Source organism: Leucoraja erinacea, chromosome 28 (genome assembly GCF_028641065.1).
Source record: "Leucoraja erinacea ecotype New England chromosome 28, Leri_hhj_1, whole genome shotgun sequence".
Classification (NCBI taxonomy): Eukaryota; Metazoa; Chordata; class Chondrichthyes; order Rajiformes; family Rajidae; genus Leucoraja; species Leucoraja erinaceus.
In genome coordinates this window covers 4,276,373-4,300,510 of record NC_073404.1, presented here as the reverse complement: position 1 = coordinate 4,300,510, position 24,138 = coordinate 4,276,373, and the positions used below count along the sequence as shown (strand labels likewise).

The following is a 24,138-nucleotide window of genomic DNA, read 5'->3' as shown; positions in this document are numbered from 1 at the left end:
TCCAGCTTTTTGTCTACCTTCGATTTTTCCAGCATCTGCAGTTCTTTCTTAAACACGACAAAACACTAACTTTACTATGAACTGTCTCTGGTTCCTCTAAATACTTTGGCCTTTTTGCACTAGAATTAGGGCTATTAATGTATTGATTTTTTAAAGTGACATTTTATCTGTCAACATTGGGTCGACATGCCTGTCGTGCTTCATCGATCTGTTGTTAGTACATATGACAATTAAACATTGTTGCCTACCGTCAGGCAGCATGGAAACTGGCCCTTCGGCCCATCATGTCCACGCCGGCCCATATGTCCCATCTACACTAGTCCCACCTGCCTGCGTTTGGCCCATATCCCTCTAAACTTATCCTATCCACGTACCTGTCTAAATGTTTCTTAAACGTTGTGACACTATCTGCCACAGCTACCTCCTCCGCCAGGTCCTTCCATTTACCCACCACCCTCTGTACGAAAGAATTGCCCCTCAGGTTCCTATTAAATCTTTCCCTTCTCACCTTAAATGTATGACTGCTGGTTGTTGATTTCCCTACCCTGGGTAAATCATTGGAGCAGAATTAGGCCATTCGGCCCATCAAGTCCACTCTACCATTTCAATCATGGCTGATCTATCTTTCCCTCTCAACCCCATTCTCCTGCCTTCTCCCCATAACCCCTGACATCATTACTAATGAAGAATCTATCCATCTCTGCCTTAGAAATATCCATTGACTTCGCCTCCACAGCCTTCTGTGGCAATGAGTTCCACAGATTCACCACCCTCTGACTAAAGAAATTCCTCATCATCTCCTTTCAAAAGGTTCATCCTTTTATTCTTAGGCTGTGCCCTCTAGTCCTAGACTCTCCCACTAGTGGAAACATCCTCTCCACATCTACTCTATCCAGGCCTTTCACTATTCGCCTCTCGTGATCTTATGCACCTATAAGATCACCCCTCATCAGTAGAGTTGCTGCACTACAGCGCCAGAGACCCGGGTTCGATCCTGACTACGGGCGCCGTCCACACGGAGTTTGCACGTTCTCCCTGTGACCGCGTGGGTTTTCTCCGGATGCTCCGGCTTCCTCCCACATCCCAAAGATGTGCAGGAATTGTAGGTTAATTGGCTTATGGAAATTGTCCCTGGATGTATAGAATAGTCCTAGTGTACGTGGTGATCGTATGGACTCGATGGGCCGAAGGGCCTATTTACACACTGTATAACGGAACTAAATTAAACACATCCCAAAGGCATGTGGGTTTGCAGGTTAATTAATCTCTGCAGAAATCTACATAACTCTGGGGAGTTATTAATTGGTAAAAAAAGGCATATGGTATGTTTGCTTTTATTAGTCTGGGCATTGAATATAAGAGTCAGAAGTCAAGATGCAGCTTAGTTGGACCTTAGTTAGGCCACATTTGGAGTATTGCGTGCAGTCCTGGTTGCTCTCATTACAGGGAGGATGTGGAGGCTTTGGAGAGGGTGCAGAGGAGGATCACCAGGATGATGCCTGGATTAGAGAGTTTCAGCTACAGGGAGAGATTGGATAGACTCAGATTATTTTCTCTCCAATACCAGAAGTTGCGGGGAGACTGAAGATTGACAAACAGCTGGAGTAACTCAGCGGGTCAGGCAGCATCTCTGCAGACAAGGAATAGGTGACATTTGGGGTCGAGACCTGTCTTCAGAGTTGGGGGAGAGGTATAGGCGGTGACATGGAGAGATACAGAACAAATGAACGAACAAATGAATAGGCATTAAGGGAACGTGAAGTGAAAAAGTGAAAGTTGGACTAACTCAGCGGGTCAGGCAACATCAGGACCCAAAACGTCACCCGTTTCTTTTCTCCAGAGATGCTGCCTGATCCGCTGAGCTACTGCAGCATTTTAGACAATAGACACTAGACAATAGGTGCAGGAGTAGGTCATTCGGCCATTCGAGCCAGCCATTCACTGTGACCATGGCTGGTCATCCCCAATTAGTACCCCATTACTGCCTTCTTCCCCTATATCCCCTGTCCCCTCCACTATCTTTAAGAGCCCTATCTAGCTCTCTCTTGAAAGTATCCAGAGAATATTTTGTGTCTATCTTCCGTGTTTCAGTTCTCAGCCTCAACGCCACATTAGACAACAACATTCCGAACACTCCTTGCAGTGTTGGGAGTGTGCTGGATATCACACTCCCGATCCCAACTGCAATCAGGCCTTGCTTAACCTCACACAGTTAATCTAGTCTGAAGAATGGTCTTGACACGAAACGTCACCCATTCCTTCGCTCCAGAGGTGCTGCCTGGCACGCTGAGTTACTCCAGCACTTTGTTTAATTTAGTTTAGAGATACAACGCGGAAACTGGCCCTTCAGCCCACCGGGTCCGCCCCGACCAACATTCCCCGCACAATACACTATCCTATACACACCAGGGACAATTTACATTTACACCAAGCCAATTAACCTACAGGCCTGTATGTCTTTAGAGTGTGGGAGGAAACCAAAGATCTCGGAGAAAACCCACGTAGGTCACGGGGAGAAAGTACAAACTCCGTACAGACAGCACCCGTAGTCGGGATTGAACCTGGGTCCCCGGCGCTGCAAGCTCTGTAAGGCAGCAACTCTACCGCTGCGCCAGCGTGCCGCCCTGTCTATCTTTAATCTATTTCCAGAGTTCACTGCTGCAGGGAGACAATAGACAACAGGTGCAGGAGTAGGCCATTCGGCCCCTCGAGCCAGCACTGCCATTCACTGTGGTCATGGCTGATCATTCACAATCAGTACCCCGTTCCTGCCTTCTCCCCATATCCCTTGACTCCACTCTCTTTAAGAGCTCTATCTAAGTCTCTCTTGAAAGCATTGGAGAATTGGAGCTGAGCGATCGATGGAGACGTCTAATGGCAGCGTTGTCAGACAGACAGTCTCCTCTTCCCCTGCCCTCTACTGATACGGTTTCAGCAGGGAAGCTGGATGAGATCACTGCAAGATTACGCTCCCACTGAGCCTCCAGTCCTCTTGGTGCAGAGCCAGACGGCAATGGATATGTTTGAGCAGGAATGAAGGACAAGTCAATGGATATTTTCAAGGCAGAGATAACATAGGAACATGGAAAATAGGTGCAGGTGTAGCCCAGCATAGCCATTCAATATGATCATGGCTGATCATCCAAAATCAGTACCCCATTCCTGCTGTCTCCCCATATTCCTTGATTCCTTTAGCCCTAAGAGCTAAATCTAACTCTCTCGTGAATACATCCAGAGAATTGGCCTCCACTGCCTTCTGAGGCAGAGAATTCCACAGATTCACAACTCTCTGGGTGAAAACGTTTTTCCTCATCTCAATCCTAAATGGCCTACCCTTTATTCTTAAACTGTGGCCCCTGGTTCTGGACTCCCCCAACATCGCGAACATTTTTTAATGCATCTAGCCTGTCCAATCCCAAAATAATTTGAAATGTTTCTATTAGATAACCTCTCATCCTTCTAAATTCCAGTGAATATAAGCACTGTCGATCCATAGATAGATTATTGATTTGTATGGGTGTCAGGGGTTAGGGGGAGGGCAGGAAAATGGGATTGAGAGAGAAAGATAGATCAGCCATTATTGAATGGCAGAGTGGACTCAATGGGCCGAATGGCCTAATTCTCCTCGAATAACTTATGAATATGGGGTGACACTTGTGTACTGCCTAGGATGTATGCAAACAAAGCATTTCAATGTACCTAGGTACATGTGACAATAAAGTATTATTCATCCAACACCGTGGCAGACGGGGCCAGGCATTATAAAACAAAAACGAGACCAAGTGGGACCCGTTGGGTCCCTGTCACACGGGAGGCCTGGCCCTCCAATGCAACCCGTTCGCCAACGCAATGTTCCACCACCACTCACCCATAGCCCCCAACTGCGCAGGGGCGGCTCATCTCCCCTTATATCCCAGCACTCCCTTCCCCTCCTTTCCACACTCCCTCTTTTTAAACTTTAAAAAAAAATCAAAATCCATTTCCCAGCCACTGCCCATTACAATGTTTCAAATAACAGGACTCAGTGTCCTGTCTTTATAACATTACTGGACTAAGTGGGACCCGTTGGGTCCCATGTTCACACGGGAGGGCTGGTTCCCCGACGCAATATTCCACCGCTCCATCAATTCCAATATTGGTGGCCAGTGGGGGGGGGGCTTTCTGGAGTGCTGGTATGGGTTCTTGGGGTGGCAGCTCAGTCCCTCAAGCCTGATCTGCTGGCAGTTCACTCACAGCTGGTGAGCTGGCAGTTGACTCATGGCTATTCCTTGAAATTCCATTTCAAGCAGGGTGCAAGGCCACCAAATTTAAATCCATGTTCCTACCATTTCAAGCATGGTGCAAGGCCACCAAATTCAAATGCAGCTTCATACCATTTCATGCAGGGTGAAACCACCATAAAACCACACAAAATCCACAGTTCAGTAGACATTTAGTGTGTTCAGTTGATTCACAGCTCAGACAGAGTCATGACCTCTCCCTCCCCCATCATGCAGAGACTGAGCCACACCCACATTTCCGGGTTTTCTAACCCCTCCCCCTCCCACCGGAAAAGGTGTGGCTTTCAGGGCGTGATTGACAGGAGAGAGATTCTCACCATTTTTTAAACACTAATAACACTTTTATTTTTCATTGATGGGAATAATTCTCTGCACCTGCTCAGCGGAGGGGGAACTGAGAAAGACGGCCAAAAATCAGAGCCGTAAATGGTAGCGTTTTATCTAAAATCAATATAGAGTATAAACAGGAAGAGCATTTGCAGTAGTGCCTTTTAACTTCAAGCCATAGCACCCAAGCCGCCATTTGCAGTAAGAAGTGCCTTTCAAGCCAAAGCACCCAAGCCACCATTTGCAGTAAGTAGTGCCTTTCAACTTCAAGCAAAACACCCGTCACCATTTGCAGTAAGTAGTGCCTTCAACTTCAAGCCAAAGCTCCCAAGCCACCATTTGCAGTAAGTAGTGCCTTTCAACTGCAAGCCAAAGCACCCAAGCCACCATTAGCAGCAAGTAGTGCCTTTCAACTTCGCCAAAGCACCCAAGCCACCATTTGCAGTAAGTAGCGCAACTTCAAGCTAAAGCACCCAAGCCACCATTTGTAGTAAGTAGTGCCTTTCAACTTCAAGCAGCACCCAAGCCACCATTTGCAGTAAGTAGTGCCTTTCAACTACATGCCACCATTTGCAGTAAGTAGTGCATTTCGATGTCAAGCCAAAGCACCCAAGCCACCATTTGCAGTGAGTAGTGCCTTTCAACTTCATGCCACCATTTGCAGTAAGTAGTGCCTTTCAACTTCAAGCCAAAGCACCCAAACAACCATTTGCAGGCAGCGCCTTTTACTTCAAACAAACCATATTTTCATTTTCAAACCACATTAAGGGTACTCACAGTTGTGTAGACATTTGTTCAGTGTTATTCAGAGCTCATAGAGATGTGACCCTTGGCTTCATCCCTTGCAGAGACTGGGGCACATCACTTCCTGGTTTTATAGTCCCTCCCCCTTCCTCCAGCAGGTGCAGCAGAGAGAATGGTGATTTTTTTTAAACTTCAAGCCAAAGCTCCCAAGCCACCATTTGCAGTAAGTAGTGCCTTTCAACTTCATGCCACCATTTGCAGTAAGTAGTGTCTTTCAACCTCAAGCCAAAGCACCCAAGCGACCATTTGCAGTAAGTAGTGACTTTCATCTTCAAGCCAAAGAACCCAAGCCACCATTTGCAGCAAGTAGTGCATTTCAACTTCAAGCAAAACACCCAAACCACCATTTGCAGTAAGTAGTGCTTTTCAACTTCAAGCAAAGCACCCAAGCCACCATTTGCAGTAAGTAGTGCCTTTCAACTTCAAGCCAAAGCTCCCAAGCCACCATTTGCAGGCAGTGCCTTTTTACTTCAAACAAACCATATTTTCATTTTCAAACCACATTAAGGGTACTCACAGTTGTGTAGACATTTGTTCAGTGTTATTCAGAGCTCAGAAATGACCCTTGGCTTCATCCATCTTGCAGAGAGTGAGTGAGGCACACCACTTCCTGGTTTTATAGTCCCTCCCCCTCCCTCCAGCAGGGGCAGCAGAGAGAATGGTGTATTTTTTAAAAACATTAATATCTCTCTGATTTTTCATCGATGGGAAAATTCCTCCGCACCCGTAAGGCGAAGGGGGGCTCTGAGCGAGGTGGCCAAAAATGACGGCCGTAAGTGGTGACGTTCTGTCGGAAATCGCAGCACAGTGGGCCAAAAGCGGTCAAGATCAGAGATTTAGTAATATAGATAACAGGCAGAGCCAGCAAGAGCAATTGGATTTTTTACAGTGAAAAGTTAAGTCGGCAGTTTATGTAAATGAAATTGTGATGTCATTGCTACTAACTGCCATTGCAACTTGAACTGATTTTTCTCAAACAGAATTTTCTAAAGTTTTAAATGTGAATAACTTTAAAATATACCATCAATGTGATATAACACACCACAGGACAATGGTGATTAAGGTGGTCCAAAAATTATAGCGCTATCGTGTACCATTTTGGTGTAATTCAGGCATGACTCACAGACACACTTGACAGACACGCAGAAAGACAGACTCACAAACAAACATGATGAGAGTTTTAGTAATATACTAGACCAAGTGGGACCCGTTGGGTCCCGCCACATGGGATGCCTGGTCCTCCAACGCAACCTGTTCCCCAATGCAATATTCCACCACTCACCCGTTCCCCCAATGCAACCCGTTCCCCAACACAATATTCCACCACTCACCCATAGCCCCCAACTGCGCAGGGGCAGCTCATTTCCTCTTATCCCCAGTACTCCCTCCCCTCTCCTCTGCCCTCTTCCCCTCTCTCCCGCCCCACTCCCCCTCCCCTCCCTTTCCCTACTCTCCTCCCTCCCCTCTCTCTCACCCTCTCCCCTCCCCCCCCCCCCCGCCGGCCCTTACCCCCCTGCGCTCGCTAGACAGAGTGGTGCAGCAGAAACTCACCAGTGCATCGTTTCTGCAGCTGCAGGATCTCCATGTGCAGGCCATGCAGTAGCTCCATGTGCTCCCCCTTCAGGAATGCAACGTTTCGCTGCACGCTCTGCAGCTGCCGCTCCAGCGACGACGTCTCCATGGTTACCGGGCAGAGTCTGAGACCGGGGAGGAAAGTACAGGAGGTTCAAGAACAGATCAGGCAAAAGAACAGTGACTTCAGGCTTTATAGATTCAGCACGGAACCAGGGCCTTCACCCACCGAGTCCGCACCGACCAGCGACCCCCCCGTACACTAACACTTCCTACACACACTAGGGACAATTTACAATTTTTACCAAAGTCAATAAACCTACAAACCTGCACGTCTTTGGAATGTGGGAGGAAACCGGAGCACCTGGGGAAACCCCACGCCGTCACGGCCCTCCCCGACGAGACGGGCCCGAACGCTGGCTACGGGAGTAAGTACGTCCCGTCGACGGAAGGCTCAAGGCCTCCGACCGCGGGAGGTCAAAGAAAGGGAGAGATTGAACTTTTTTTCACCTTCCATCACAGTGAGGAATGTGGAGGAGTCACTGTGGTGGATGTTTATGTTAAAATGTATTTTCTAAGTTCTGTTGCTTCTTATCGTTATAACTGACTTGGCAAATGAAATTCCTCGTATGTTGCAAAACATACACGGCTAATAAAGTATTATTGTGTTATATTGTATTGAATAACTCAGCTCAAGAGCAGGCCCTTCGGCACACAATGTCTGTGCCGAACATGATGCCAAGACAATCACTGCATGTAACCCATATCCCTCATTTCCCTGCATATCCATATGTAAGATGGCATTTCTGATTTTTAATGCCTCACTTAGTTTCTAAAAGGAAAATGGATTTAATACAAATTCATCTGTTTTGTAACAAAAGTCCTCCGAAATTGCCTCACATATTCCTCAGTACAAACAATGAATTGCAGATGCTGGCTTATACCGAAAATAACGCAAAGTGCTGGAGTAACTCAGTGGGTCAGGCAGCATCCCAAAGACGTGCGGGTTTGTAGGTTAAGTGGCCCCTCTGTAAATTGCCCCCTAGTGTGTAGGGAGTGGATGAGAAATTAACATAGATGTAGTGTGTACAGGCGATCGATGGTCAGGCAGCATCTGTGGAAAACATGGACAGGTGATGATATGGGTCGGGACCCTTCTTCAGACTGATTGTATTAGGGGGGGAGAAAGCTGGAAGAGAGATGGTGGCAGGCCAAAACCTGGCAAGTGATAGGTGGATCCCAGCTCTTCAGATTACAATCAGTCGGTAGAAGGGTCCCAATCTATAACGTCACCGATCCATGTTCTCCACAGATGCAGCCCGACCCGCTGAGATACTTTGTGCCTTTCTTTTTTGAAATCTTTTCTCTAAATCGGCCATATACTAATACTTAAAAAGCAAAATAAATTCTACTTTGTTCAAAACATTAACCTTATGGGGACATCAAAATGGAAATGGCTTTAACAGAGGCACAGTTACAGCTGACATAGCCACTCTGATTGTAAAATTATCAATTCTGGCAACCTTCCTTGTTCCTTGGTTGCGATTTGCCTCTGATATCTGATATTTCAGTCCACAATTAGACAGCCAGGCAACTTGCCAAGTATGAAGGAAAGGCTGGGCACATCCAGAGCTCTTACCTCCTCATCTTGATCCAATAAATCCCATCCTCCCCTCACCCCCTCCCCACTCTGGGAAGGCCATTCAGCCCCATGGGCCCATTCTATCTTCCAGCTAGAACATGATCAAGTTGTATCTCCACTCTGTGGGAAGTAACCGAAGATCTCGGAGAAAACTCGCATCCCTCTAAACCTTTCCTATCTGTGAATGGGAATGGGGGGGGGGGAATGGCCCCCTCTGAGACGCCCTCCTCTCCCCTCTCCCATCAGGCAAAAGGTACGTAAAAGGCACACCTCCAGATTCAGGGACAGTTTCTTCCCAGCTGTTTTTCCCAGCCTGAATCAGAGAAAGGTTGAACAAGTTAGGGCTTTATTCTTTGGAGTGCAGAAGGTTAAGGGGGGACTTGATATAGGTTTTTAAAATGATGAGTGGGATAGACAGAGTTGACGTGGAAAAGCTTTTCCCACTGAGAGTAGGGAAGATTCAAACAAGGGGACATGACTTGAGAATTAAGGGACTGAAGTTTAGGGGTAACATGAGGGGGAACTTCTTTACTCAGAGAGTAGTGGCTGTGTGGAATGAGCTTCCAGTGGAAGTTGTGGAGGCAGGTTCGTTTTTATCATTTAAAAATAAATTGGATAGTTATATGGATGGGAAGGGAATGGAGGGTTATGGTCTGAGCGCAGGTATATGGGACTAGGGGAGATTATGTGTTCGGCACGGACTAGAAGGGTCGACATGGCCTGTTACTCAACCACTGTGCTGTGGATTGTTATATGGCACGTATGGTCTTTCAGGCGCTGAATCATCCTACCACAAACCAGAGAGCAGTGCTGAACCACTATCTACCTCATTGGTGATCCTTAGCCTATCCTTGATCAGACATTGCTGGCTTTACCTTGCACTAAAAGTTATTCCCTTACCATGTATCTGTACACTGTGGACGGCCCGATTGTAATCATGTATTGTCTTTCCGCTGACTGGCTAGCACGCAACAAAAGCCTTTCAGTGTACTCGGTACACGTGACAATCAACTAAACTGAAATGGAGTCTGGGCAAACTCCCATCATTGAAGAATATTTGTGCACCAGATTACACCAATATCTCACTTCCACCATTACTGAGATCAGCTTCTAATTCCAGATTTATTTTTATCCGATTACTTGACTTTTAATTCCCCAGCCACCAAGATTTGACGTAATGTCTCCAGATCAATAGGGCATCTCTCTCCACACCAGCCCAGTTACTCAACCACTGTACACTGTGGGCGGCTCGATTGTAGGCACGTATAGTCTTTCCGCTGACTGGTTAGCACGCAACAAAACGCTTTTCACTGTACCTCGGTGAACGTGACTATAATGTACTAAAACTAGATAGTAGTTCAGTTCTGCTCTTTCGTTCCAACATACTTTCTATAGTAATGCCTGCTCGATGCGAGATCATTGTAATGTCCCCTGACAGTGGCACGGTGATGCAGCGGTCGAGTTGCTGCCTCACAGCGCCAGGGGCCCGGTTCGATGCTGAATAAGGGTGCTGACTGTACGGAGTTTTGTACATTCTCCCCGAGCCCTGCATGAGATTTCTCCGAGATCTTCCATGTCCTCCCACACTCCAAAGACGTACAGGTTTGTAGGTTAATTGGCTTGGTATAAATGTAAAATTATCCCTAGTGTGAGTAGGATAGTGTTAGTGTGCGGAGATCGCTGGTCGGCGCGGACTCAGTGAGCCAAAGGGCATGTTTCCGCACTGTATCTCTAAACTAAATTCAATTTAATGCTGGGTACCATCAAGAGGCCAAGTGTTCCCGTGGATTAAGGGCGGTCTGGTTCGGCAACGTTAACACCCAAGAACAAAGACTACTGCAAAAAGTAGTGAACATTTCCCAGTCCATCATGGGTACTGATCTCCCCACCATCGAAGGGATCGACAGAGGCCGGCAGAGTGGTGCAGTGGTGGAGTTGCTGCCTCACAGCGCCAGAGACCCAGGTTCGATCCTGACTACGGGTGCTGTCTGTACGGTGTTTGTACATTCTCCCGATGACCATGCATCCTTTAATTCTGAGGTTATGACCTCTGGTCCTAGACTCTCCCACCAGTGGAAACATCCTTTCCACATCCACTCTATCTTGGCCTTTCATTATTCTGTAAGTTTCAATGAGGTCCCCTCCTCAAGCTTCTAAACTCCAGCGAGTAGAGGCCCAGTGCCATCATACGCTCATCGTATGCTAACCCACTCATTCCTGGAATCATTCTCCTATATCGATATGCGGGCATTATTTTTTGACTTTCACACTATTATTGTCTATTTATTTGTCTGTCTTGTTTTTTAATATATACTGAACTATCATTGTTTATTATGGGTTTTACACATATTTACATATTCTGCTTTGCTGCTCCTAGTAAGAATTGAATTGTTCCATTTCGGGACATGACAATAAAACACTCTTGATCTTGGAGATGTTTTAATAGAGTAATACAGCACGGAAACAGGGCGCAGCGGTAGAGTTGCCGCCTTACAGCGAATGCAGCGCCGGAGACCCAGGTTCGATCCTGACTACGGGCGCTGTCTGTACCGGAGTTTGTACGTTCTCCCCGTGACCTGCGCGGGTTTTCTGTGAGATCTTCGGTTTCCTCCCACAATCCAAAGATGTGTAGGTTAATTGGCTTGGTAAAATGTAAAATTTGTCTCTAGTGTGTGTAGGATAGTGTTAATATGCAGGGATCGCTGGCTAGCCCGGACCCGGTGGGCTGAAGGGCCTGTTTCTAAAGTAAACTAAAACCGGCCCTACAGCCCAACTTGCCCCATCTACACTAGTCCCACCTGTCTGCGTTTGGCCTATATTCCTCTAAACCTGTCCTATCCATGTACCATTAGTTTAGTTTAGAGATACAGCGTGGAAACAGGCCCGTTCGCCCACTTAGTCCGCACCGACCAGTGATCCCCATCCACCTACACTATCCTACACACACTAGGGCCAATGTTACATTTATACCAAGCCAATTAACCTACAAATCTGTACGTCTGTGTGTGGGAGTGTGGGAGGAAACTGAAGATCTTGGAGAAAATGCAATGTGTAGGACGGAACTGCAGTTGCTAGTTTAAACTGGAGATAGACACAGAAAGCTGGAGTAACTCAGCAGGACAGGCAGCATCTGTGGAGAGAAGGAATGTAACGGAGATAGAGTTCTGGGATAGGGCCGGTGTACGGCTGGAACAGGGATTGTTCAATGTACCCTACCCAAAGGCAGGCATAGCTGAAGAAAGGTCTCAACCTGAGCCGTCACCCATTCCTTCTCTCCAGAGATGTTGCCTGTCCCGCTGAGTTATTCCAGCTTTTTAGTGTCTGTCTTTGGGGAAAACCCACGCAGGTCACAGGGAGAACGTACAAACTCCACACAGACAAGCACCCGTAGTCAGGACCGGACCCGGGTCTCGGGCGCCGTTAGGCGGTAGCTCTACCGCTGCGCCACCGTACCTGTCCAATGGGGTTGTCCCACTGTACGAGCTAATTCAAGAGTTCTCCCGAGTTTCCCCTGATTCGAACTCGGAGAATTACGGTAATGGCCGTTCGTAGGTACTCAGGGCTCTCGTGGACATTTTTCACAACATGTTGAAAAATCTTCACGAGTCTTCCCGAGTACCTGCCGTTGAGGTAGTTGAGGCTGGGACTAGAACAATATTTAAAAGACACCTGGACAGGTACTTGGGTCGGATAGGTTCAGAGGGATATAGGTTAAATACAGGGACTGAGCTATACCTCTTCCTACACACAGTCTCAAACATCACAAATTATCAACTTAAATTCCTTACATAGACAATAGGTGCAGGAGGAGGCCATTCGGGCCCTTCGAGCCAGCACCGCCATTCAATATGATCGTGGCTGATCACCCACAATCAGTACCCCGTTCCTGCCTTCTCCCCATATCCCTTGATGCTGTTAGCCCTAAGAGCTATATCTAACTCTCATTTTGAATGCATCCAGAGAATTGTCCTCCATTGCCTTCTGAGGCCCAGAATTCCACAAATTCACAACTCTCTGGGTGAAAAAGTTTTTCCTCATCTCAGTTCTAAATGGCCTACCCCTTATTCTTAAACTGTGGCCCCTGGTTCTGGACTCCCCCAACATCGGGGACATGTTTCCTGCATCTAGCGTGTCCAATCCTTTAATAATTTTATATGTTTCTATAAGATTCCCTCTCATCCTTCTAAATTCCAGTGTATATCCTTCAGTCGCTCCATTCTTTCATCATATGACTGTCCTGCCATCCTGGGAATTAACCTCGTGAACCTACTCCCTCAATAGCAAGAACGTCTTTCCACAAATTAGGAGGCCAAAACTGCACACAATTCTCCAGGTGTGGTATCACCAGGGCCCTGTACAACTGCAGAAGGATCTCATTGCTGCTATACTCAACTCCTCTCGTTATGAAGACCAACACTGAACACCTGATGCACACTATACCTTGTCTATCCCCCAAGTCTATCACAGCTGTTTTCACTGCCTGCTGTACCTGCATGTTTACTTTCAGTGACTGATGTACAAAGATACCCAGGTCTTGTTGCACTTCCCCTTTTCCTAATCTGACACCATTCAGATAATAATCTGCCTTCCTGTTCTTGCCACCAAAGTGGATAACCCCACATTTATCCATATTTGTGCCCTAAAGACACAGATTTTGCTGAAAATGTATTGTTGCATTCCATCTGGGCTACAGATTCTTGCGTTTTGATATTTAATGTATTTGCTTTAATTATTTAAATTGCATTACTCAACTGAACGCCCAATGCACACTATACCTGGTTTATCGCCCTGGTCTATCACAGCAGCACGGTGGTGCAGCGGTAGAGTTGCTGCCTCACAGCCCCCCAGAGACCCAGGTTTGATCCCGACTACGGGTGCTGTCCGCACGGAGTTTGTACGTTCTACCCGTGACCGCGTGGGTTTTCTCCGGGTGCTCCCATTTCCTCCCGAACTCCAGAGACGCACAAGTTTGTAGGTGGATTGGCTTTGGTAAAATTGTAAATTGTCACGAGTGTGTAGGATGGTGTTAGTGTACGGGGATCGCTCGTTGGCGCGGACTGGGTGGGCCAAAGGGCCTGTTTACGCGCTGTATCTCTCAACGAAAGTGTAAATAATGAAGTAAAGTAATGATTAAATATCCCTGCAACCTCCATGTTGCTACCCAACTTTTCATTAACAGCCTAAAACCCCTGTCCCACGGTACGAGTTCATTCCACGAGCTCTCCCGAGTTTGCCCTGATTCGAACACGGAGATTTACGGTAATGGCCGCTCGTCGGTACTCGGGGCTCTCGTGGACATTTTTCATCGTGTTGAAAAATCTTCACGAGTCTTCCCGTGCTTACCTGCCGTTAGCGGGTCTTCCCGAGTACCTGCCGTTAGCGTTACGAGCCGCTAAGAGACGTCCCCGAGCTCCGACGCACCCGCTACGTTCATTCTCCGTGCTTACCACGAGTTTGATTTCTTTTTAAACTCTGGAGAGCTCTTGGGTAAACTCGTACAGTGGGACAACCCCTTAACACTTGGACAACATCGTCCAATGGGCAGCATAGTGGCACAGCGCTAGAGTTGCTGCCTTACAGCGCCAAAGACCCGGGTTCAATCCTGACTACGGGTGAACAGCGCCTCATATTTCGCTCTTGAATTAGCTCGTACCATCATCCCAGGCTTCAATTTATTGGTGAGACTCTGCAACATTTTTTGTTTTAAACTTCTTGATATATTTATTTTCTCTTCCTTTATCTTTTCACTCCCAATCTCTTCATATTATCTCCTATAACAGATCCCCGGTAGCTCTGTATTTAATCTATGTCTCCATCCATGACCTCTGCTGTTCCCTTCTGTCCTCATTCAGCCATCGAGTCTCTTGAGCGTCCCGCTTGTTCGTGCTTTTTAATAGGACAGATTTCTGCTGTGCCTTTTGGGCACCATTTTAAATGCTTTCTATCTTATCCTGTACAATAAAGGAGCCAATTGACCTGCAAAACCCGCACGTCTTTGGAGTGTGGGAGGAAACCGGAGCACCCGGAGGAAACCCATGCGGTCACGGGGAGAACGTGCAAACTCCGTACAGACAGCACCCGGGATCAGGATCGAACCCGGGTCCCTGCCGCTGTGAGGCAACAACTCTACCGCTGCTGCCTGTACAGCTCGTTCCATATCCCCACCACCCTCTGTGAGAAGAAAAATCGGATGCTCAGGTTCTCTTTAAAACTTTCCCCCTCTCACCTTAAAACTACGCCCTCTATTTTTAGGCACCCTGGCCCTGGGAAATAGAGAGTCGCACAATATAGAACAATGCAGCACATGAACAGGCCCTTCAGCCCACAGTATCCGTTCTGAACATGATGCCAAGGCCAACTCCTATCTGCCTGCTGATAATCCATATCCCTCCGCTCTCCACACATCCAACAGTCTAAAAGTCTCTAAAACACCACCACCACCCCCCAGCACATTCCAGGTACTCACCACCCTCTGTGTAAAAAAAAAACCTGCCCCACACATCTCCGTTAAACTTTGCCGCTCTCACCTTAAAGCTATGCCCTTTAGTATTTGATATTTCCATCCTGGGGAAAAAAGGTTCTGACTGTCTACCCTATCTATGCCTCTTGTTATTTTTATATACTTCTATCTGGTCTCATCCTGGGGCGTATTACAGAGAAAACAATCCGTTTGTCCAACGCTCGCCACCTTATCTATCTATGCCTCTCATCATTTTGTAAACTTCAATAAGGTCATTAGAATTACAAATGACAATAGACCAGGACAAGCCTAGCATATATGCATTCTACAACCACTACTGCCCCTAGTGTGTAGGGGAATGGAGGGGGTGGATGCGGATTTGGGATCACACAACTAATGTGAACGGGTGATCAGTGTGGGCTTGGTGGGCAGTGCCCCATGTGCATGTTTCCATGCTGTAGCTGTTCAAAAACATTCAGCTTACACCAAAACACAGGACATTGCAATGGATGAAAGACACAAAACGCTGGGGTCAGGCTGCATCTCCCGCCCCCCACAGCGGTAGAGTTGCTGCCTCACAGCGCCGGAGACCCGGGTTCAATCCTGACCGCGGGTGCTGTCTGTGTGGAGTTTGCACATTCTCCCCCCGTGTCCGGCGTGGGTTTTCTCCGGGTGCTCCGGTTTCCTCCCACACTCCAAAGGCGTGCAGGTTTGTAGCTTAATTGGCTTTGGTGAACATTGTAAATTGTCCCTAGTGAGTGTAGGATAGTGCAGGTGTGTGGGGTGATCGCTGGTCAGTGCAGACTCGATGGGCCGAAGGGCCTGTTTCCGCACTGTATCTCTAAACCAAACTAAACGAAACTCCTCTCTTTCAGCTTCTCCCCCAATATAATTAGTCTGAAGGGTCCCGACCTGAAACGTCACTCATCCATGTTCTCCAGAGACCTGCCTGACCCGGCTGAGTTACTCCAGCACTTTGTGTCTTTTCTCCTAAAGCAGCATCTGCATGTTCCTTGTATGAACACTGTGCTGGAGTGTACTGCAACTGCTCTAGTGGGCTGGATGGTGAGTGTGAGACGCAGCCTAGCACAGACTGGCTGCCCTGCTCCCTGAGTTACAGCTGATGGGGCTGCAAGGCACTTGGGAAGGAACTCTCCGAGGGCCGCGGTAGGCGCTACACAAATGCAAACCCCTCTAATCATGGCGGTCACTCGGTGTGTTTCAGCCCACCACCAGTAATCATAGTCACACAGCATGGAAACAGGACCATCGGCCCAACTTGATCAACATGCCCCGTCTGCACTAGTCCCACCTGCCTGCGTTTGGTCCACCTCTCTCGTTTTCACACCTCACCCTTCCTTATCTCAACGTCCCCCTCTTTCCCCAGACGCTCAGTCTGAAGAAAGGGTCTCGACCAGAAACATTCCCCCGTTTCCTTCTCTCCAGAGATGCTGCCTGTCCCGTTGAGTTACTCCAGCAACTGGCGCCCACCTCTTGAGGGACCCCCACTCAACCTGTCCCATCCTCAACTGCAATGAACATGAGATCCCACCAGCAGACCGAAAACCCACATCTCGCGTTTGCAATTTAATAGTTGCAAGCGGAGACAAATGTGGTGCAGAGGGGGAACAGTTGAAGGACTTACCCGGCGGAGAGAGAGTGACAGACAGAGAGACAGAGAGAGAGAGAGAGAGGGAGAGAGAGAGGGAGAGAGAGAGAGGGGAGAGAGAGAGAGAGAGAGAGAAGAGAGAGAGAGAGAGAGAGAGAGAGAGAGAGGGGGAGAGAGGAGAGAGAGAGAGAGAGAGAGAGAGAGAGAGAGAGAGAGAGAGGGAGAGAGAGGGAGAGAGAGGGAGGGAGAGAGAGAGGGAGAGAGAGAGAGAGAGGGAGGGAGAGAGGGAGGGAGAGAGGGAAAGAGGGAGGGGGAGGGAGGAGGAGAGGGAGGGAGGGAGAGGGGGGAGGGAGAGAGGGGGGAGAGAGCAAGAGAGAGAGAGAGGGAGGGAACCAGGAGAGAGAGAGAGAGAGAGACCAGAGTCAGGAGAGAGAGAGGGAGAGAGACAGACAGTGGGGGGGAGAGAGAGAGAGAGAGAGACAGTGGGAGAGGGGGGGGGGTGGGGGGGGGGGGGGGGGGGGGGGGAGAGTTTGCATTGATCACGAATGACAGACTTACCCGGTGCAGGGAGAGACACACAGACACCCACACACTCACACAGAGAGGGTGAGCTCCCGGTTAGAACAAAGGCTCTGCGCTGCGCTGCGCTGCGCTGGCAGGTCGGTCCTGTCCTGTCCTGTCCTGTGCAGCCGGGGGCAGCCGGAGGATACAGACCCCCCAAGGTAAGAGGGATGGGGAAAGACAGAGAGAGATAGAGTATGTGAAGGACGAGGTGCCCGACAGCTCATCTAGCACCGTAAACAGTGAGCAACGTGACCGGAAGATGCAACCAGGGTGCATTGAGGGCTGATGTCACCCAGATTACTGCATCGTTACAAATTAGCACTCGGCAGGTTGCATGGGAACAGTTGGAACACCGATCTCTCTCTCCCCCCCCCCCACCAGCCAATACATATTCATCGCTGCAGAGTTACATTGGGGAGGACACGTGGGAGTTTGCAAAAAAATAAAATCAATCTAAAATCTTTGCACTCACTAGCATCATGACATCATAAGGAATAGGAGTAGAATTAGGCCGTTCGGCCCATCAGGTCTACTCTGCCATTCAATAATGACAGATCTATCTCTCCCTCCTAACCCCATTCACCTGCCTTCTCCCCATAACCCCTGACATCCGTACTAATCAAGAATCTATCTATCTCTGCCTTAAAAATATCCACTGACTTGGCCTCCACAGCCGTCTGTGGCACAGATTCATCACCCTCGGACTAAAGAAATTTCTCCTCCCCCTCCTTCCTAAAAGAACGTCCTTTAATTCTGAGGCTGTGCCCTCTAGTCCTAGACTCTCCCACTAGTGGAAACATCCTCCACATCCACATCCAGGCCTTTCACCATTCTGTATGTTTCAATGAGGTCCCCCCCCTCATTCTTCTAAACTCAACCCTCACGGTGAGTTGGGAACCGAGATGATTTGGAAATTCACACACCAGGGTCATAGAGGTAGTCATACAGTAGTGTGGAAACAGGCCCTTCTGCCCAACTTGCCCACACTGGCCAACATGGCCCAGCACCACTAGCCCCACCTGCCTGGGTCAGGGAACGTCTGTGGAGAAAGAATAGGCAATAGGTGTAGAGTCTTACAGCACAGGAACATGCTGTCCTATCCATGTATCTGTCAAAGTGTTATAGTGTTATAGTATCTGCGTCATCTACCTCTTCTGGCAGCTCGTTTCATATACCCACCACCCTATGTGTGACAAAGTTTCCCCTCAGGTTCCTATTCCACCACAAATTTTCATCCTGCGCTCAAATTTACTTGGACCACCTCCGACACCTCCCTCCCCTTTCTTGATGTCACAGTCTCCATCGCAAGAAATAGACTATTGACTGACGTCTATTACAAAACCCACTGACTCCAACAACTATCTTGACTACACTTCTTCCCACCCTGCTTCCTGCAAAGGCTCTATCCCCTACTCCCAATTCCTCCGTCTACGCCGCATCTGCGCCCAAGATGAGGTGTTCCACACTAAGAACATCCAAGATATCCTCTTTCTTTAGGGAACGGGGGTTCCCCTCTCTACCATCATAAATGAGACCGTCACTCGTGTCTCCTCGGTACCCCACAGCTCTGCCCTTGCTCCCCCTGCCCCTAGTCGCAACAGAGACAGAGTCCCCCTTTGTCCTTCCCTTCCACCCCATCAGCCGTCACATGCAACACATAATCCTCCAAAACGTCCGCCACCTCCAACAGGTTCCCACCACGAGCCACATTTTCCCATCTCCACCCCTTTCCGCTTTCCGCAGAGACCGTTCCCTCCGCAACTCCCTGCTTAACTCATCCCTTCCCATTCAAACCACCCCCTCCCCAGGTACCTTCCCCTGCAACCACAGAAAATGCAACACCTGTCGCTGTACCTCCTCCCTCGACTCGGTCCAGGGACCCCGACGGTCCTTTCAGGTTAGGCAGAGGTTCACTTGCACCTCCTCCAACCTCATCTACTGTATCCATTGTTCAAGGTGTGGACTCTTACACATCGGCGAGACCAAACGCAGACTGGGCAATGGTTTGACGGAACACCTTCACTCAGCCTGATCTCCCGGTTGCTGGACACTTTAATTCTCCTTCCCATTCCCACACTGACCTTTCTGTCCTCGGTCTCCTCCATTGTCAGAGTGAGGCGAAACACAAGTTGGAGGAACAGCATCTCATATTTCGCTTGGGCAGCTGACAGCCCAGTGGGATGAATGTTGATTTCTCTCACTTCAAGTAGCCCCGGTATTCCCTCTCTCTCTCTATCCCTCCCCCACCCAAGTTGCACCAGCTTCTCATTTTTACCCAACAAACAGCTAACAACGGCCTGTTTCCTTTACCATCGTTATTTTTTTGCATCTTTCATTCATTGTTCTTTATCTCTCTACATCACCGTTTATATCTCTCGTTTCCCTTATCCCTAACCCGTCTGAAGAAGGGTCTCAACACGAAACGTTACCCGTCCATTTTCCCCCGAGATGCTGCCTGACCCACCGAGTTACTCCATCAGTTATGTTTGGTGTAAACCAGCATCTGCAGTTCCTTTTTACTGCATATGAACTCTTAATCACCATTCCCTGTACAAATCCAATATTAGCCCTTGTGAGCTGTAGATGCTGCATTATTGGTTCTACTCCCAGGCAATGATTCCTATCTTTTGATTTCCTTTGAGAGAATGGTGCTGAGTTGCTGGGTGAACCACAGCAGGACTCCTGGTGCAGCCTCTCCCACTGGGGTGATCGGGTAAAGGCCCCAGGGCAACAATTTAAAAAAAATCATTTTTGTTCAAAAATTAAATTTCATTCTGGATGGTGAAGCTGGGAAGTTTGGGAGTTGGTGGACAATTAACTATGTTTGTAGGTACAGCGTGGAAACAGGCCCCTCAGCCCAACGTGTCCATGTCGACCATCGATCACCCGTTCACACGGTACCCGGATGTGGCGCCGATAGACAAGAAGCCGAAGCAAAGAAGTCGAAGTCAAAGGTCCGAATAGAAACGAGGCCGAAACGGCTACTAACCGAAAGGATGGGACGCCTAAAAGCCAAGGAACCGAAAAACTGCGTCACCTAAAAGCAAACTTACCGAATGGCCGCTCTTTGGAAACGCCACCTACCCGAAAGGCGGCGTCGCCAACAGGCCAAAGGACCGAATGCCGCTCAACAGAAAAGTCCAATAACGGACTTGACGTTGCCGGGGGGCAGGACTTGTCAGCGATTGGTCCAGACCCCTGCGCCCATCACATCACTGTGAAGGCATGAACATTGTCCCAAACCTCCGCTCCACCCGACCCATAGCCTGCGTTGGGTGGCCGTGGGAGAGTGGGGGCTGTCCCGAGGGATGCACATTTCCAGCCGCTTTCAACTTTCAGGTGGCGTTTCGACAGAGCAGCCATTCGGTAAGTTTGCTTTTAGGCGGCGCAGCCTTTGGGTTCGTTGACTTTTAGGCGTCCCATCCTTTCGGTTCATTGACGTTTCGGCCTCGTTTCTATTCGGTTCTTTGGCTTCGACTTCTTTGCTTCGGCTTCTTGTCTGTCGGCCGTGTCCGCACACACATTCACACACTAGCTCTATGTTATCCCATTTTCCCATTCACTCCCTACACATGAGAGGCAGTTTGCAGAGACCAATTCACCTACAAACATGCACGCTTAGCTTAGTTTAATTTAGAGATACAGCACGGAAACAGACCCAGCAGCACCATCCTACACACTAGGGACAATTTTACAATTCTTACCAAAGCCAATTAACCTACAAACCAGTGCGTTTTTGGAGTGTGGGAGGAAACTGGAGCACCTGGAGAAAACCCACGCGGTCACGGGGAGAACGTGCAAACTCCATACAGAAAGCACCCGCGGTCAGAATTGAACCCGGGTCTCTGGTGCTGCAAGACAGCAACTCTACCGCTGCGCCACTGTGCTGCCCGTCCAAAGGATTTAGTCTGAAACCTGAATCAAAAATAAATGAATGAATGAATGAATGAATAAGTTTATTGGCCAAGTATTCACATACAAGGAATTTTCCTTGGTGCTCTGCCCACAAGTGACAACATGACATAGTGACAGTTAGGATTGACACATAAAACATTAAATGCGGTAAATACTCAACGGATCAGGCAGCATCAAGGAAGAGGGACTATGTGAATAGGCTTATGTTTTGTTCGGCCATTGCTGTCACAAACAGGAAAGGCTGGTTATCTGAAAGTGTTCAATTGAGACCCTATTGTGAGCACTGAATGCTGTACACTAGTTTAGTTTAGTTTAGTTTAGTTTCGAATGCTGGATACAGTGCGGAAACAGGCCCTTCGGCCCACTGAGCGTGATGTATACTAGATTGGAAGGTATTCTGAGTGCTGCTTCATCAGGATGGATGGGTTGTGTCCTAGAATGGTGGGAAGGAAAGCAGGAGAGGGAAGAGTGAGTGAGTGAGGGGAATACCTGGCCATTTCTTCATCATCATTGGCTCCAAACCTGGAACTTCTTGTCCAAGTGGAAAATGGGAGCATCTTCACCAGAAGGGCCACGATGGTTCTGTAAGGGCTCACAACTCCACCTTCTGAAGGCTGGTTAATGATGGACAACTAACTGACACCCACACTCCCTGGGGAATGAGCACATGACCCCCCAGAGGATTCTTTTTGACATCCTCAGACTTTTAAAATCTGGTAAAAACACTTGCTCTCACATAACAAGACACATCGTGTTGGAGTAACTGCGCGCAGTCCCAGGACAGAGGCACAGCGGTCGAGTTGTTACCTCACGGCGCCAGAGACCCGGGTTCGATCCTGACTACGGGTGCTGCGTGCACGGAGTTCGCACGTTCTCTCTGCGACCACGTGGGTTTTCCCCGGGTGCTCCGGTTTCCTCCCACTTTCCAAAGACGTGCAAGTTGGTAGGTTAATTGGCTTCTGTAAATTGCCCCTAGTGTGTAGGAGAGAACTAGTGTACGAGTGATCATATGTTGAGGTGGACTGGGTGGGCCAAAGGGCCTGTGTTTCCACGCTGTGTCTCTAAACTAAACTAAGCTAAGTGAGTCAGGCAGCATCTCTGGAGAAGTGTGTGGGAATGAAATGCAGATGCTGGTTTACACTGAAGATGGACACAAAGAGCTGGAGTAACTCAGCAGGTCAGGCAGCATCTCTGGAGAAAAAGCATGGATGATGCTTCAGGTTGCAACCCTTCTTTAGATCACTTTTTCACTCGGAGAGTTGTGAGTCTGTGGAATTCTCTGCCTCTGCAGTGGAGGCAGGTTCTCTGGATACTTTCAAGAGAGAGCTAGATAGGGCTCTTGAAAATAGCGGAGTCAGGGGATATGGGGTGAAGGCAGGAACGGGGTACTGATTGTGGGTGATCAGCCATGCCATGATCAGCTTCGAAGCGCCGAATGGCCTACTCCTGCACCCATTGTCTATTGTTGGACCAGACCAGAAGAGTCTGAAGAAAGGTCCCGAACCAAAACGTTATTCATCCTTTTTCTCTCGAGATGCTGCCTGCCCCGCTGAGTTACTCCAGCACTTTGTGTCTATATTCAGCATCTCTGGAGAACATGGATGGTTAGGCCACATTTCGGTTTGGGGCCCTTCGCAACCTAATACTTGCACCGATAGTATAATATGGACACAAATGTAGGGGTGTCTAATTTGCCTTAAATACTTCCCAAGGGACAGTGTAACATGATGCAGTAACACAAACTGAAGCAACTCCTCTGTTGTCAGAGTGAGGCCACATGCAAACTGGAGGAATAGCACCTCGTATTCCTCTTGGGTAGTTTACAGCCCAGCGTTATGAACATTGAAATCTCCAATTTTCGGTAACAGTCCGCCTTCTTTTATTCCCTCTCCTCATCCCTGTGCTACACTTGGATGCTCTGCACTACCCTTTGCTCTGACTCTTCCCCCCCCCCCCTTTCCTCTAGCGCTTCCACACTTCATTCCATCCTCTGGCTTCACATTTCACCCGTCTTCTCTTTTTATCTCACAGCCTTTTGCCTCCTTTTCGACTCTAGCTTTTGTCCACCCACCTGCCAATAGAACCACCCTCACCTGCATGCACCCATCACTCGCCGAGCTTTGTCCAGCCCCCACCTCTCTTCCAGCTTTCAAGCCCCTCCGACTACAATCACTCTGAAGAAGGGTGTCGAGCCGAAACATCGCCTATCCACGTGGCTTTACAGGGACATTCATGCAACCAACAGAACAAATAAATAGAAACTATTAATGCAAGAAATGATCCATGATATTGGGTAACCAGAGCATAATCTCTGCCCTTTCCACGATAAAATGGTGCAGCTAAATGGGGTACATTTTATAATAGGGGGACAAAGAAAATGAACCAAAACAAGCCACAAAGTGCTGGGGTAACTCAGCGGGTCAGGCAGCATATTTGGAGATCGTGGATAGGTGACGTTTTGGGTCGGGACCGTTCTTCAGACTGCAGAAGGGGGGAAGACAAAGTCTGGTGAGTGATAGGTGGATACGGGTGATGATTGGTGTTGATTGGAAAATGGTTGGGCAAAAGCCAGAGATGAAGAGACGAAAAATGTGAGATGAGGAGAGAAGAGGCATCAATTGTGAAGCCAGAGGAAGGAATGTAGGTGGGAGGGTACTGGCGGTCAGGGGAAAGGGAGAAGTCAAATCTAATACATGTGGAACATGGGGCAGAGAGGGTGGAAGGAGCGGGGTTAGAAAAGGAGGGGGTGGGGTGTTGTAGGTTAGTTACCTAAAATAGGGGAACTCAAGATTAATTCTTTGAAATCAACAAATGGAGCAAGAGATTTTTTATATGTAAGTGAGTTTAATCCAAGAAAACACATTCGAGGCATTGCACTTCAATGTGTTAAAATCTATTTTAGGACGTGTGAAAACCAGTGGTCCGTCTGTTATTTGCATGGGAGCACCATCACACAGCGGGTAGA

General features: G+C 48.4%; 1 protein-coding gene across 1 annotated transcript in view; it reads right to left on the bottom strand.

Annotated features, from left to right (window-relative positions):
• Nucleotides 1-17,541, bottom strand: part of ccdc92ba (coiled-coil domain containing 92Ba) — a 47,389-nt gene extending 29,848 nt beyond the window's left edge. Inside the window, exons 1-2 of the mRNA XM_055657555.1 lie at nt 17,253-17,541; nt 6,963-7,108 (exon numbers count right to left, since the gene is read on the bottom strand). Coding sequence (XP_055513530.1) covers nt 6,963-7,092 — 130 coding nt within the window. The 5' untranslated portion in view covers nt 7,093-7,108; nt 17,253-17,541. The remainder of the gene's footprint in view (nt 1-6,962; nt 7,109-17,252) is intronic.
• Between the last annotated feature and the right edge of the window lie 6,597 nt (nt 17,542-24,138).